Source organism: Trichosurus vulpecula, chromosome 7 (genome assembly GCF_011100635.1).
Source record: "Trichosurus vulpecula isolate mTriVul1 chromosome 7, mTriVul1.pri, whole genome shotgun sequence".
Taxonomy (NCBI): Eukaryota; Metazoa; Chordata; class Mammalia; order Diprotodontia; family Phalangeridae; genus Trichosurus; species Trichosurus vulpecula.
In genome coordinates this window covers 78,269,504-78,284,617 of record NC_050579.1, presented here as the reverse complement: position 1 = coordinate 78,284,617, position 15,114 = coordinate 78,269,504, and the positions used below count along the sequence as shown (strand labels likewise).

Here is a 15,114-nt window from a genome sequence, read left to right as displayed (position 1 = left end):
TTTAAGTAATTAGCCAAAGCATAGTTTAGCCAAAGTATAATTCTTCCTTTAAGGTTTGGAAACCGTAATCAGTTTTCTTGTTCACTCAAAATCTTCCAAAGTTTTTATGAATGAAACAAGTTAGATAGAGCTGAAGCAGTAAATTACTTTTGTGTGATTTTTGCAAATAAAATAGATATTGGGGGTTCCTGGCCAGTGCCTAAAGTTTCAGTTTGGAGAACAAGTACCCAAGATCCAGGCTACAGAAGGTGCTGGTTCACAAGGAAGTAAAGCTGATTTCTTTCTCTTGGATTTGTGAAGTGGAAGGGGAGAACTTATTCCAATTTGAAGTATGGCTTCGGATTTTGTATATCACCCATATTTTTCACAGGAATCAGAGTTTCTCTTTAAAAAATTTTTTTTTTACTCAACATAGCATAATGGATAAGACACTGGACTTGGAATCAAGAAGAACTGGACTCAGGTTCTCTCTCAGATACTTACTGGGTTACCCTACTTAAATCATTTAATTTTTCTGAGCCTGAGTTTTCTCATATGTAATATGAAGGTGTTGAACCCTATAGCCTCTAATGACCCTTCTAGCTCTAGCTTTGTAATACTTAAAACTCCCAAATGTAGCTACTAATAATTTGTTATTTTATCATATTTGTGTATATGCCTCCTCAGTGGCCAACTGTAGCTAAGCAGCATATTTGGACTCCACTGGCATCATTTTTCCACTGTGGAGATTTCTTGATGGAAAGTTTACAGGAAGCAATTCAAATATAAAACAATACATGAATATATCTCATAATTTTATAGTCTTTTAAAAAGGTCATTAATTTTTTGGTATTATTATTATTATGTGCCTGTACTTTCCCCTGTCAAAATATTCTCAATTTTTCTGGGTAAGTTATTCTTGGTTATAAGCCTATATATTTTGCCTTCTGGAATATTACATTCCATGCTTTCTGCTTCTTGATAGTAGTTTCTGCCAAATCTTGTGTGATCTTGACTGCAGCTCTTTGATACTTGAATTCTTTATTTCTGGCTGCTTATAGTATTTGTCCTTTGACCTGAAAACTCTGGACAAGAGCTGTGATGTAAAATATTTATTTTGGGATTTCCTTTAGGAAACCTCAGAATAGAATTCTTTCTATTTTCATTTTGCTCTCTGGTTCTAGTAAGATCTACGCAGTTTCTTTTCTGATTTCTTCAAATATATCTAGGCGCTCTCTCTCTCTCTCTCTCTCTCTCTCTCTCTCTCTCTCTCGATCTCCCTTTCCTCCCTCCTCCAACTCTCATCAACTTTCAGGTAGTCCAATGATTCTTTATTTATCTTTCCTTGGTCTATTCTCCTGCCCAATTGTTTTTGATGTTGGCTATCTGTTTCTTCCATTTTTCACTCTATTGAATTTATTTTCATATTTATTGATGTCTCTAAGCTTCTTGTTATCACTTAACTTCAACTTGGTCAATTCTAATTTTCAATGAGTCTATTGCTTGGGTAAGGTATTGTATCTTTTGTACTAGGCTGTTTGTTTTCCTTTTAAGTCCGGAAAGAACTCTCTTTTTTCTCCCCAGCTTTTTCTTTTAATGCTCTCGTTTCATTTATAAAATCATTTCGAACTTCTTAAAAACATTCTTGCTTTATTTCTTCGAGGAATTCTAGTAGGAATTATATATCTAAGAAATGTTTTAATTTGAGGCTTTGCATGTAGATGCTTTGAAGTCATTCTTTTCTGGATTATATTTTTGGTGTCCCTGTCACCATAACTGCAGATTATGGTAGGAGTCATTTTGTTGTCATTGTTTAATCATTCTTCTAGCCTTACATTCTGAAATGGGACTTTGCGTTAGGGCCAAGATCTGAGTACTTCTGGAGGGAATGTCTGGGACTTGATTTATCCTGTTTTGTATTCTCTTATGTCTTGCTGATACTTTCTCTGGGTTTTAAGTGCTGTATTTTTCAAAGATCTTAGGGGGTCATAAAGGGTCTGGGGGGGGTGTAGCTTAAGCTAGAGACTTGCAAGCTTTTAGTGTCACCCAAAGCTATAATACATGGAGAAAAGTCTGATCACTTCCCTTTTAGCATGAGTTTTATAAGTTCTGGACCCCAGTCTGGGTATGAGTAACACTAACATCAGCCTGCCCTGGATAGAGCTCCGGTAGACTGCTGCTAGCTCCAGCTACCTTTAGTTATCTGGAAGGCTTCAGTTCCAGAGCTCTTCCTTGGGCTAAGTTTTCTGCTCTGGTTATTTAGCTTCAGGCTTTGGATTGGATTTAAGACCCTGGTCTAGAGATGCAGCTACCACACAGCTGCTGCTTGCTTTTATATTCCTGCTACTTGCCCAGTAGTCAGTCTCAGGAGTTTTTTGCCCTGGTCTGTTTCCCCCAGGGGCAGGTGCCTTTCTCAGTCCACAGTGGTTCTGTTATCCAGCTCTGGCTTCAGAGCAACAGAACTGACAGCTCCTGTTCCTATTACTTATACAGAATCAGGCCTTTCTGCTGACTCTAGGACCTCTTTTTCCCCTAAACAACTTTAGGCTTCACTTCAGTCACTCTACTGGAAGGTTCTGTACTCAGCCATGCCCTTGGCTAGGCTCCCACCCCTAGGGTTCACACACTTCTATCTCCTTACGCCAGTTTGTACTGAAAACGTGAATCACTGTTATTCTCCCTTAGATTTATTGATCAGGATTTTGTCTGGTGCTCTTTCTAGGTGTTTGTTTGAAAATTTGTGGATGAGAGCTAGATTGTATTGTTCCTTTCTGCTCCACCATATTAACTGATATCTTGTGCCTTATAGTTTCCCCAAAAGTTTTCAGCCACTTTAAAAAACTTTTTTCCATGTATCCTCTTTACCTGATTCCAGCTGTTCTTCAGAATGTTGTCTTTCATCACTTCCTTTACATAAGAACCCATAAAGATCACTTCTTTGGTTTTAGTCTCACTGATTCTTGGACATTTATATTTTACATAAAGAAAAATTATACCATTGCAATTCATCCCTTTCATAAAAATTTTCAGCAAACCAAATTTAATGCACAATTGTGGGAAGAAAGCTTTTATTTTTCATAACCAACCAGTGGTTGGCTTATCATATTTTACTTTTTTGGAATCAGTTCTTGCTTTTGAGGTCAGAATTTCAGTGTAATTTTCTCTCTCTCTTTGCTTTCACAAAGAAAGTTGTTGTACCTTTAGTATACCCAAATTGTAATCTTGGTAAAGGTAGCAATCACTTTCACATCGCCACATATATTCCAAGAATACTTTTTCATATTTACTTGATGCTTATCAAGACAATTTTCATATTTTTGAACATATTTTGGTACACCCTAATACCTATCTGATTCCCTAATTTCTCTATTTCTAGCAAAGACAACACCATCCTTCCTTGGACTTGATTGTTCACTTTTCTTAATATTTGCCACATTTGACCATATGCTAAGTCCTGTCTATTCTACCTCCAAAACATCTCTTACATCTATTTTCTTTCTCCCTATTCATACAGCTACTATCCTAGTTCAGCCCCTCATCAACTCACACTTTGTAATTATAATAGTTTTGTCATTGATCTCCCTCCTTTCAGTCTTTCCCTTCTCCGATTCATTCTACAAATAGCTGCCAAATGGGTAAGCTCAGGTCTGACACTCATCTGTTTGAAGAACTTCATTGGCTCCCTATGGCCTCAAGGATTTGTGGTCTATTTAGGGGTCATTCTAGTCTGGTTCCAACCTGTGTTTCCAGCCTGATTTCACATTGCTTCCTCTTGTGAATTCTACATTCCGGACAGATTTGACTAATTACTATTCCATGCACATAATTCTCCATCTCCCCACTTCCCAGAAGGTTCCTGCTCCTCACGTTGACCTTCTAGAATGATCCCTAACTGTCCTCAAAGCACAGTGACAATCCCACTTCCTTCAGGAGACCTCTTCTGATTCCCCCCCAGATGTCAGTGTTCTCCTTTCCCTCAAAATTTATTTGTATTTATTCTGCTTATATATTGTGTATATACTCATCTGTGTAGATATTGTTTCTTGCCTCTCATACTCCTCTTAGTAGACCATAATCTAAAGAGCGGTTTCATTTTTGCCTCTGTATCCCCAATGCCAAGTCTCATGTCCAGTAAGTGCTTAACATGTACTTGTTGAATTGAATAAAATTGAATTGTTTCCAGACTTTTTTTGTCCAAAGCTAAAAGTTCAGCTTGCATTTTGGATTTTAAAATTATGAACAAACTCATTTAAATCTGCTTGAATTATGCCCTCTAAGGAGGGAAATGATATGTTTTGTGGATGAATATCACCTTACCTTTCTCCTTCTTTATCATTCTTAACCTCATCACTGCATTCTGAATCATTAGGATCATCTTTATCCAAACTCAGGACATCCGTTGGTTTTAGTACAGCCAGTTTTCTTTTTCTTTTTTGTAAACAACAATCACAAACATTTAAATTTACAAAGAAGTACAAGAAAGGAGATTATATAAGAAACTGTGATCTGTGACTTTTTTTTAAAGTAGTATATATTTATAAATTTTAGCAAGGTTGTAATAAAGTTAACTATATTTGCCTTCTGAACTTTAAAATTTTTCTTCTTTTAAAAAAAAGTTTTTAATTTTTAAAAAGTTTTATTAATTTATGTTCTTATTTCTCACTACTCACTAGCCTATTTCTCTCCACAAGACCTATCTTTGTCAAGCAAAGCAAATCATTACATTGCCCATGTTTAAGAGTGCATACCTCATTCTGTATTTTTAGTCCTTTTTCTCTCAGCCAAGAAGTGGGAGGTATGTTCCATTATCAATCTTTTGAAGTCAGAGTTATTCATTCCTTTGATCAGAGTTTGTAGTTACTTTATTATATAAAACAAGTTTTAGAGCTGATGGTAGATTTAGATACTATACAGGATGTTTAGACTTGGAGGTAATCTCTGATGTTAAGCAAAAATAGCAATCTATTGAATGATCTTTTTTGTTCTCTCCAAATCATAAGAACCATAAACGGCTTGTGACAAGACCCATGTATCCAGCCAATTACTAATCTAACATGTGATATAGCACAAGTGAAGGGCCTAAGGCCCTGTAAAGTTTCACTTCAGAGATTTAAAACTTAACATATTGTATTCATAAGAAAAAGTATTCAGATGATTGACACACTTGTAGGATTTAGAGCTGTTTACTTTAGAGGTCATAAGGTCTAACCCCATACTGAGAATTTTAGTAACGTGCACCAATATCAACAAAATACAAAATACTTGAGAAAATAGGATTAGAAACAATAATCATATTTACCAAATGACTCCCAGAACACAATTGACAGGATGGTCTGTTCCATATTGAGAGTTTTAGTTTAATAACTAAACTCTTTAATAACTTTAATAACTAAACTCTTGGCCTAGAGATTTCTAAGCAGAGACTTCATATAGTATACAGAAAAAAAATCTCCTAATTATTTCTCATTATTCTACCTCACCTGCCTCTCAATCAGATCAGACTTTATTATGGCTTTGTATCACAGCTTTTGATACTGGTGATCTTTTCTCTAAGATTTTGTGACTACTCTCTCCTGGTGCTCTTTCTACCTTCCTACTTTGTCCTTCTCTGTCTCCATTGCTGGATCTTCATATATGTCATGCTTTGGATCATGCCAAGACTCTGTCCTGAGTCCTCTTCTCTTCTCTTCTCTGTTTATACTATTTCACTTGGTGAAATTTCACTCATCAATTCCCATGGTTTAAATTGTCATTATGTTAATGACTATTGGATCTATCTCTCTAGTCCTAACCCTTTTCCTGACTTTCAGTGTCACATCTTCAAATGTTTGTTGGACATCTTTAACTTAACATGTACGTAAACCAGGCTTCCCTGGGTATGCCCAGTTCTAACATGAAGGTTGAGGCTGTGTTTCCTATTACATGGGTAGGAGAAGTTTCCTTTGATTGGCTGCCTGCATCTTTAAACCTGGTGAGACAAAATTGGTACTCCTTTCTGGCTTTGCTCTTTTCTGCCATCTTTTGTCTAGGTGAGTGGAAGCCATTAATCGAATAGGTGAGAGGGAAGGGAAGTCCTTCCTCTGTTCCTTTTCTTTTACCCCTGGCTCTGAGAAATGGTCCTGGGGGGTGTTTGTTTCTGTTCTGGGGTTATTCTCAGTTTCAGGTATTGGAGGTGATCCTCAAAGGAACTATGGCAAACTTGAAGCCAGGATTATAGATGGAATGGTGGAGCCAGCCAGCCTGGCATGGAAACCCTGAGAAATCAGGGTTTCTGGAATTTGGACCTGAGAGGGGCTTTGGAATTAGAACTAAGACTATGCTCTATTGGAACCAAGCTAAGCTACGAACCTAATTCCCTTCCCCTCCCCAAAGACTGAGGTGGTTCAAGAGGGAAGGAGGATTATGCTTTCTACATATTGGGAGAGTGAGTTTGTTTATTTGTGATTATGCCTTCTGAAGTAAATATTTCTGCGTAAAAGCCAATCTGACTGTTCATAGCTAACGGAACTCAGGTGAAGGGGACCTTCCTTACACTTGGTGGGGAGGAACACCTTGAGGGGAGAGAGAAATCTAACACACCTGGCCTTCAGGTGGTGGGGTCAGGATAGTCGGTGTTATACATGAGGTACAGTGTCATATATACAAAAGCTCATCTCTCTCTCTCTCTCCCCTCACCCCCAACCCTTCCTTCTTCCTAACTTCTCTGTTACTGTGCAGGGTACTGCCATTACCCAGATTTGCAACCTAGGTGTTCTCCTTGACTCCTCACTCTGACTTACATCCTATATCCAATCAATTGCTAAGTCTTATCATTTCTGCTTTTGTAACCCCTGGAATTTTGCAATAGTCTGCTTATTGGTCTCCCTGCTTCAGTCCCTCTTCCACTCAACCATCAGATTGATCTTCCTAAAGCACAGCTAACCATGCCCCTCTCCCCACCTCCCATTCAATCAAATTCCAGTGACTTTCTATTGCTTCTAGGATCAAATATAAAATACTCTGTTTCTTTATAAAAACCTTTTATAACCTGGCCCCTTCCTACCTTTCCAATTTTCTTATATCTAATGCATCCTATATATGCCATCTAATTGACTTCGAGCATTTTCTCTGGCCGCCTCTCATGCAGAGACCTCTCCTTCCTCATCTTTGCCTCCTGGCTTTCCTGACTTTCAGGTCTCAACTAAAGTTTTACCTTCTGCAAGAAGCCTTTCCTTATCTTCCATTAATACTCATTCCTTTTCTCTGTCAATTATCTCTAATTTATCCTGTCTATATCTTGTTTGCATTTTGTTGTTTGTATATTGTCTCCCCCATTGGATTATGGGCTCCTTAAGAGCAGGGGTTGTCTTTTTTCCCTTCTTTGTATTCTCAATGCTTGGCACATTCTAGGCACTTAATAAGTGCTTATTGACTGGGTACTTTATATAAAAGTTCATGTATCACATAATAGTGGTATATCATAGAGATATTCTGTTTTCATTGTCGAATTCTTCATAAAAATCATGTAAAACACCAAGAAGTTTCCAGGTGAAAAAATGTGCAGAGAACAATGCCATCCTTTCCTCTTGCTACATGACCATCCTCTCTCTTTTTCTAGCCATAAATCTCTGATATCTTTTGTATTATTTCGTGCATGCAATTCACGAATGGTAACATAACAATTACTGACATACATATAGATTCTCACATCTGAGGCTCACAACACTTATATGAAGTAGATAACACAGGTATTATGCCCATTTTAGAGAGGAGGAAACGGAGGCCTAGAGAGGTGATTTGCCCATGATCTCACATAATATTTAAGGCAGGGTTTGCCCAGGTCCATCACTCTATTCTACTATACCACACTGCCTTTCAATCTGTGCTACTGCCTGGGCCCACCATACATACTTCTGTTGTCTTTTGCGTAATGAGCAGTTTTGATTATTCAGAGATTGTAGTGTTCCATGATTCACAGCCAGGTAGCATCACTGGAAGAATATTGGTGTTTAAAAGATGGGTATCTAGGGAGAAGCTTAGGGTCTTTAATAGAAATGTATTATTTCCCAAAGGCAATTTAGCCCATTATCCTACTTTTCTTCAATTCTGGGTTCATTTTGTTGTTCGTTTGGTCTGTCCGGATATATATGCTGATGGACCAACTTTACAAGCGTGCATCCAACTGTATTCTTCATTGATCATCCACCTCCCCCATGTAGATTTTGAGGCCAAACTCTAATATGTTTGCAGATACAATTGGCACAATGTAATTTACAAATGGAAATATATGGGGACCTTATTAGGGAGGCAGTGTGGTATAGTGAGAAGAATATTGCCTCTGGAGGCCAAAAACCTGGATTCAAATACTACCTCTATTGGCAAGACAAGCCATATAACCTTTCTGGCATATGTCTCCTCATCTATGAAATGAAGAAATTAGATTGGATGGCCTTTGGGGTTCTTTGTAGCTGTAAATCTATAAGGAATCTCTCTAGCATTTGGATTCTTCACCAGAACTTCTCAGACACCTGCATCTTTGGCTCAGTTTATGCTTTGCTTTATATTAAGAATGAGGGCCCTTTCTGGTGTTGGTGGCCCAAGCAGAGGAACAGAAATGGCACCTTGCAAGGGGAAGGAAAAGAAGGAAGAGCAGGTCATCAGCCTTGGACCTCAAGTTGCAGAAGGAGAGAATGTGTTTGGTGTCTGCCATATCTTTGCTTCCTTCAGTGACACCTTTGTCCATATGACTGATCTCTCTGGCAAAGAAACCATCTGCTGGGTGACTGGTGGGATGAAGGTCAAGGCTGACAGAGACGAATCTTCTCCCTATGCTGCTATGTTGGCTGCTCAGGATGTTGCCCAGAGATGTAAAGAACTAGGCATCACTGCCCTTCACATCAAACTTCGGACCACAGGGGGAAGTAGTGATGAGGGCACAGTGTCTGGGAACCCCTTGAACCCTTGAACTCTCCTTGAATCTTCCCACTTGATCTGGCCTTGGCCTGAGGCTATAACCATTAGGCCCAAATGCCTACCTTGCCCAGCCTTCTATTGTCCAGTTGTTTCCCACCCTTAATCCTGTTTCCCATCCTTAATCCTGATCAAAATATCTATACCCTAGCTCTGTTACCCTAGCCCTTTACTGTCTGTCATTTCCATGTAGCCTTCAGCTATTTCCCACCCTGGAGTCTGACCTCATCCCAGTCCCTTCAAGCTCCTCCTTAGACTCCTCCTCAAGTCCCTCCCTAGATCCCTCCTCTGGTCACCCCAGACCACCCCTCAATCCCTCCCACAATCTTTGTGTATATAATCTCCAATTTACCTCCATGAAGGTGGTCAGATCCAATCTAGCTCAGATTGATCTGGCCCGCTTTCCTTACAGGCGTCACAAGGGGTGGGATCTCTTGGGGCAGGCCTATTTGGCTAACTTAATAAACTTTGTCTTTTCCCTTGGCTGAGAAAGCTTGAGTCGAATTCTTTCGGCAGGACCCGGTGTGTCGGTACTTTGGTGTGTCGAGCACCCCTCGCCCCAAACCCTCTTCAGTAGGACTAAGACCCTGGCCCTGGTGCACAGTCAGCCTTGAGAGCTCTGGCACATTCTGGAACGAAAATCAGGCAGATTGAGGATGTCACTCCAATCCCCTCTGACAGTACTCGCAGAAAGGGTGGTTGCCATGGTCATTGTCTGTGAATATCATTTGCTGGATTATTTTTGTTAATAAAAGTGTAACAATGGTCAAAAAAACAGAATGAGGAAGTCAGTGGGTGGAGCCAAGATGGTGGAATACAGACAGTAACCCAGCCGAACCCTCCTAATGTTCCCCTCCAAACAACTTTAAAATAGCTCCTCAAATCAAATTACGGAGTAACAAAGCCAACAAGAGGTCTGAGTGAGATATTTTTCTAGCCTAACACAACTTAGGAGGTCAGCAAGAGAGGTCTATGACACCAGTGTGGGGCCAGCCCAGAGCATAGCAGCAGCACCAGTAGCAGGTCTTGGAAGCAGGCATAATAGTGGCAGCAGCAGCAGCAACAGTAGCTTTGGGAACTCTCAGCCCAGAGATGGTAAGGAAGGAGGGCAGAAAATTAGTCAGAAAGAGATTACAGGAGACCCTTTTCTGGTACTGGGTACAGTGCCTGGCACTGATTGGCCACTCTGTTGCCCATAAGTAGCTCTGGGTCACAGTTCTCATTGGTCACAAGGGAGCATGGACCATGGTCACAGTTCTTCGGCCAAGAGGATTATTAGCACTTGTAGATGCAGGGGAGAAGGAGCTCTTCCTGGGTAGAGATCAGAGGGCAGATCAGGAGAGCAGTGACCACACCTGTCTCTGGATTGCATCAGCTTGAAAGCAACAAAAACTTGCAGACCCCCAGAACAAGCTCTAAAAACAACAGCACAAGAAAGCTGAAGCTTGGGACAGTGTCTCTCCACTCCCACATGCACAGAGTCCAACTTTAACATAAAATTTAAAGTGAAGAAAATGACAACAACAACAACAACAAAAAACTTGACCATAAAAAGCTCCTATGGTGGCAGGAAAGACCAAAACAAACTCAAAAGAAGACAACACTGTAAAAATAGCTACAGGCAAAGCCTCAAAAAATGCTAATTGACACAAGTCCAACAAGAATTCCTAGAAGAGTTAAAGAGATAATAGTAGCAGAGGAAAACTTGGGAAAAGAAATCAGAGCGATGCAAGAAAATTATGAAAAAAAGAATTAACAGCTTGGTAAAAGAGGCAGAAAAATACTGAAGAAAATGGCACCTTAAAAAAAAGAATAGGCTAAATGGAAAAGGAGGTATGACAATTCATTGAAGGAAAAACTCCCTAAAAACCAGAATTGGCTAAATGGAAAAAGAGATACAAACACTCAGTCAAGAAAATAATTGCTTAAAAATTAGCATTGGGGAATTGGAAACCAATTACTCCATAAGACATCAAGAAACAATAAAACAAAGTCAAAAGAATAAAGAAAAAATAGAAGAAAATATGAAATATCTTGTCAGAAAAACAACTGACCTGAAAAATAGATCTAGGAGAGATAACTTAAGAATTACTGGACTACCTGAAAGTCATGATCAAAAAAAGAGCTTATATATCATATGTCAAGAAATTATATAGGAAAACTGCCCTGATATCTTAGATTCCAAGGGCAAAATAGAAATTGAAAGAATTTATTGATCACCTTCTAAAAGAGATCCCAAAATGAAAACTCCCAGGAATATTATAGCCAAATTCCAGAGTTCCCAGGTCAAAGTGAAAATGTTCCAAGCATCCAAAATGAAAAAATTCAAATACCACAGAGCCACAGTCTAGCTCACACAGGTTTTAGCAGTTCCCATGTTAAAGGAGCAGAAGGCTTGGAATATGGTATTTCAGAAGGCAAAGGAACTAGGATTACAACCAAGAATAATCTACCCAGCAAAACTGAGTGTAATCCTTCGGGGGAAAAATGAATATTTAATGAAATAGAGGACTTTCAAACATTCCTGATGAAAAGACTAGAGCTGAATAGAAAAGTTGACAGTCAAACACACAGGACTCAAGAGAACCATAAAAAAAACATGAAAAAGTAATTATGAAGGATTCAATAAAGTTAAACTGTTTACATTTTTATATGGGAAGATGATACATGTAATTCCTAAGAACTTTATCATTATTAAGACAGGTGTCTACATAGAGAGCATGAATGTGAGTTGATTATATTAAAATGATTTTTTAAAGGAGGGTGAGAAAGAAAGATGCACTGGGAGAAGGGGAAAGGGAGAGGTAGAAAGGAGAAATTTTTCTCACATGAAAGAGGCATTACAAAGAAGAACTTTTACAGAGGTGAAAATGGCGGGGTGGTGGGCAATTCTTGAACCTTGCTCTTACTGAAATTGGTTCAAAGAAGGAAAAATATACATACACACTCAGGTATAGAAATCTATCTTACCTAGTAGGGAAATAGGAGGGGAAGGGGATAAACAATATGGGTGTGTGTGTGTGTGTGTGTGTGACAAAAAGGAGGAGGGACTGAGGGAGGCAGGAGACAGAAGCAAAACAGACTTTTTAGGAGGGACAGGAGAGAGAGAGAGAGAGAGAGAGAGAGAGATGGAGGGAGGGAGGATAATCAGAAGAAAATGTGATGGAGGGTACACAGTAATCATGACTATGAATGTGAATGGGATAAGCTCACCCATAAAATGAATAGTAGAATGGGTTAGAAACCAAAATCTAACAATGTTGTTTACAAAAGACACATTTGAAACAAACACACATACAGAGTTAAAATAAAGGGCTGGAGCAGAACCTATTATGTTTCTGCTGAAGTAAAAAAGTCAGGTGTAGCAATCACACTCTCAGACAAAGCAAAACAAAAAAGGCCTAATTAAAAGAGATAGCCAGGGAAACTACATTTTGCCAAAAGTACCATAGACAAGCAATATCAAAATTTTTTACACTAGTTTCTCTGATAAAACCCACATTTCTCAAATATATAGGGAACTGAGTCAAATTTATAAAACTTTATAAAAATAAGAGCCATTCCCCAACTCATAAGTGGTGAAAAGGTGTGAACAGGCAGTGTTCAGAAGAAGAAATCAATGCTGTCTATAATCATATAAAAAACCTCTCTAAATCATTATTAGAGTAATGCAAATTAAAAAAACTCTGAGGAACCACTTCATACTTATTAGAAATGACAAATACTGGAGGGGATAAGGGAAAATAGATGCTTTAATAAACTGTTGGAGTTGTGAACTGGTCCACTGGTGAACTGGAGAACAATTTGGAACTATGCCCAAAGGGCTATCAAGCTGTGCATGACCTTTTATCCATCAACACCACTACCAGGTCTGTAGCCCCAAAGAGATCAAAGAAAAATGACCTATATGTTCAAAAATATATATAGCCACTCTTTTTGTGGTGGCAAAGAATTGGAAATTGAGAGGATGCTTATCAAGTGGGCCATGACTGAACAAGGTGTGGCATATGATTGTGACATATATATTATATTTCTATATTGTTATTTATAGCACTATAAGAAATGGTGGGGGGAGTGGTTTCAGGGGAAAAAAATACGACAAGACCTATATGAACTGATGAAAAGTGAAGTGAGAACCAGAAGAACCATTTTGCACAGTGATGAATCAACTGAGAAACCTATGGCTACTTTGATCAATTCAAGGATCCAAGACAATTCCAATCATCTCATTCCATTATTTCATCATTCATCATTTTGTAATGAAAAAATGCTCTCCACCTCCAGACAGAAATGATGAACTCTGAATGCAAGTATAATTTTCTCACTTTATTTCTTTGCTCTTTTTTTTGCGATATGGCTAATATGGAAATGTTTTGCATGATTTCATATGTATAATTGATATTTGTTGCCTTCTTAGTGGGTGCAGGAAGCAAGGGAGGGAGAGAATTTGAAACTCAAAATTTGAGAAGAATGTCAAAAACAAATAATTTTTTTTTAAAAAAGAATGAGGTCTTTGAACAAAGATCTTCATTGTGTTTTTCAAGAAATCTTATATGATCCTAATATATTAATGAGACACAGCTTGTTGGCTTTTAATTCTGTAACTTCCTAGAACATGATTTATAAATCATGCATCTCTGACCAATGAACGAGTATTTACAAAGTTCCTACCTTGTGCTAGTCATTGCGTTAGGTGTTGGAGATAACAAGGTAAGATGACATTGACCCTGCCCTCCAGGAAGTAACATTCACTTTTGGGGGAAGAGGGCAGGTAACAAAGTAACAAAAATAAGTATGAGTATTTCTACAAAGCAAAGCTCCAGGAACACTAGGGAAATCTGAATTGAAAGAAAACTTTTAGCTGCTGGGGGGACAGATTAGTGAAGGGTTCCATAAAGTGGTAAGTAAATTTACTAAGACAAATATTTGACTGTCTACTATGTGTATTTGTATGTGTCCACATGTAAGTCAGCAATGCAAAACCAGAATCTACTTGCCAAGGATTTCAAGTATTTGAACTGAGTGTGCTAAAGAAGGGTAAACACTTGTAAATTATGTGTGATCACCTCACTGGGGGCAAGGGAGAGTAAGAAATGCCTCCTTATAAATCCTTTGCAAGGGAATAGAAATCTAGGGAAGTATCAGTCACAAACATATAAAATTATTATGTCATATAAAAAATTCTTTGTTTAACATATGGAACAGAAATCCTTATACATGCTTCTACACAAGGATACATATATACATGCACATATATCTACAATCTATAACATACAAGTATGGTTGGCAATCTATACACAGGTATACATATTATACAAGGTATTTGTAGACACATGCATGTGCATACATAACACATCTATGATTTAGATGTGTGGGCAGCTAGGTGGCAGTGAATGGAGTTCTGGATCCGAAGTCAGGAAGACTATCTTCCTGAGTTCAAATCTGGCCTCAGACACTTACTAGCTGTGTGACCTTGAGCTTAACTCTGTTTGCCTCAGTTTCCTCATCTGTAAAAATGAGCTGGAGAAGGAAATGGCAAACCACTTTAGTATCTTTGTCAAGAAAACCTGAATTGGGGTCGTAAGAGTCGACAGAACAATAAAAATGTATATGTACGTACACATGCATGTGAATATATGGGTGACGATAAAAATACATGTATTTATGTGAACGCGCATATATGCACACATTGTGTAGATATATGTGTATGTATGATGTATAGGTTAATAGATAATATGTGTATATATAATGTATATGTGTATATATGTGTACTGTGTAAATACATCAACTTCCTCCTCGCTTGGCATGCTATGATAATGCACTTTGGGGCATCCCACCCCCCAAATTCAGTTGCAGATCATCCTCTCCCAAGAACCTTCCAAACCAGTTTTCAGGCCTCCACGTGTCCCGGACTCAGGGCGGTCCCGGGTACGCCACGTGGCCAGGAGCGTGCCGCCCCTGCCCTTGCCCTGTCTGGGCAGGGCCGGGCAGTGGGGGTGCCGGCCCCGCCCCGCTCCGCCCCGGTCCGCCCGCTGGTCGGCCGCACACGAGGGGGCCCCAGTGCGCTGGGCCCCCAGGGGGAGGGGAGATGTCCGGGGCTGGCGACCGCCCAGGGGCTCCGGAGCGGCGGGGGCGGGGGCGGGGGCGGCCCCTTTAAGGAGTCGCTCTGCGGTAACCCGAACCCGC

General features: G+C 39.2%; 1 protein-coding gene across 1 annotated transcript; it reads left to right on the top strand.

Moving 5' to 3' along the window:
* Positions 1-8,572: 8,572 nt before the first annotated feature.
* Positions 8,573-9,649, top strand: LOC118857559 (40S ribosomal protein S14-like). The gene is made up of 2 exons (XM_036768199.1): positions 8,573-8,891; positions 9,513-9,649. The coding sequence occupies exons 1-2, from the start codon at positions 8,573-8,575 to the stop codon at positions 9,647-9,649; spliced, it is 456 nt and encodes a 151-aa protein (XP_036624094.1).
* Positions 9,650-15,114: the final 5,465 nt, after the last annotated feature.

Excerpts from the sequence above, each read along its gene's own strand:
- LOC118857559 (XM_036768199.1), top strand. The coding sequence starts at position 8,573 with ATGGCACCTTGCAAGGGGAAGGAAAAGAAGGAAGAGCAGGTCATCAGC. Across the intron at positions 8,892-9,512 it reads AGGGGGAAGTAGTGATGAGG|ACCCTGGCCCTGGTGCACAG; the intron begins GCACAGTGTCTG and ends AGTAGGACTAAG.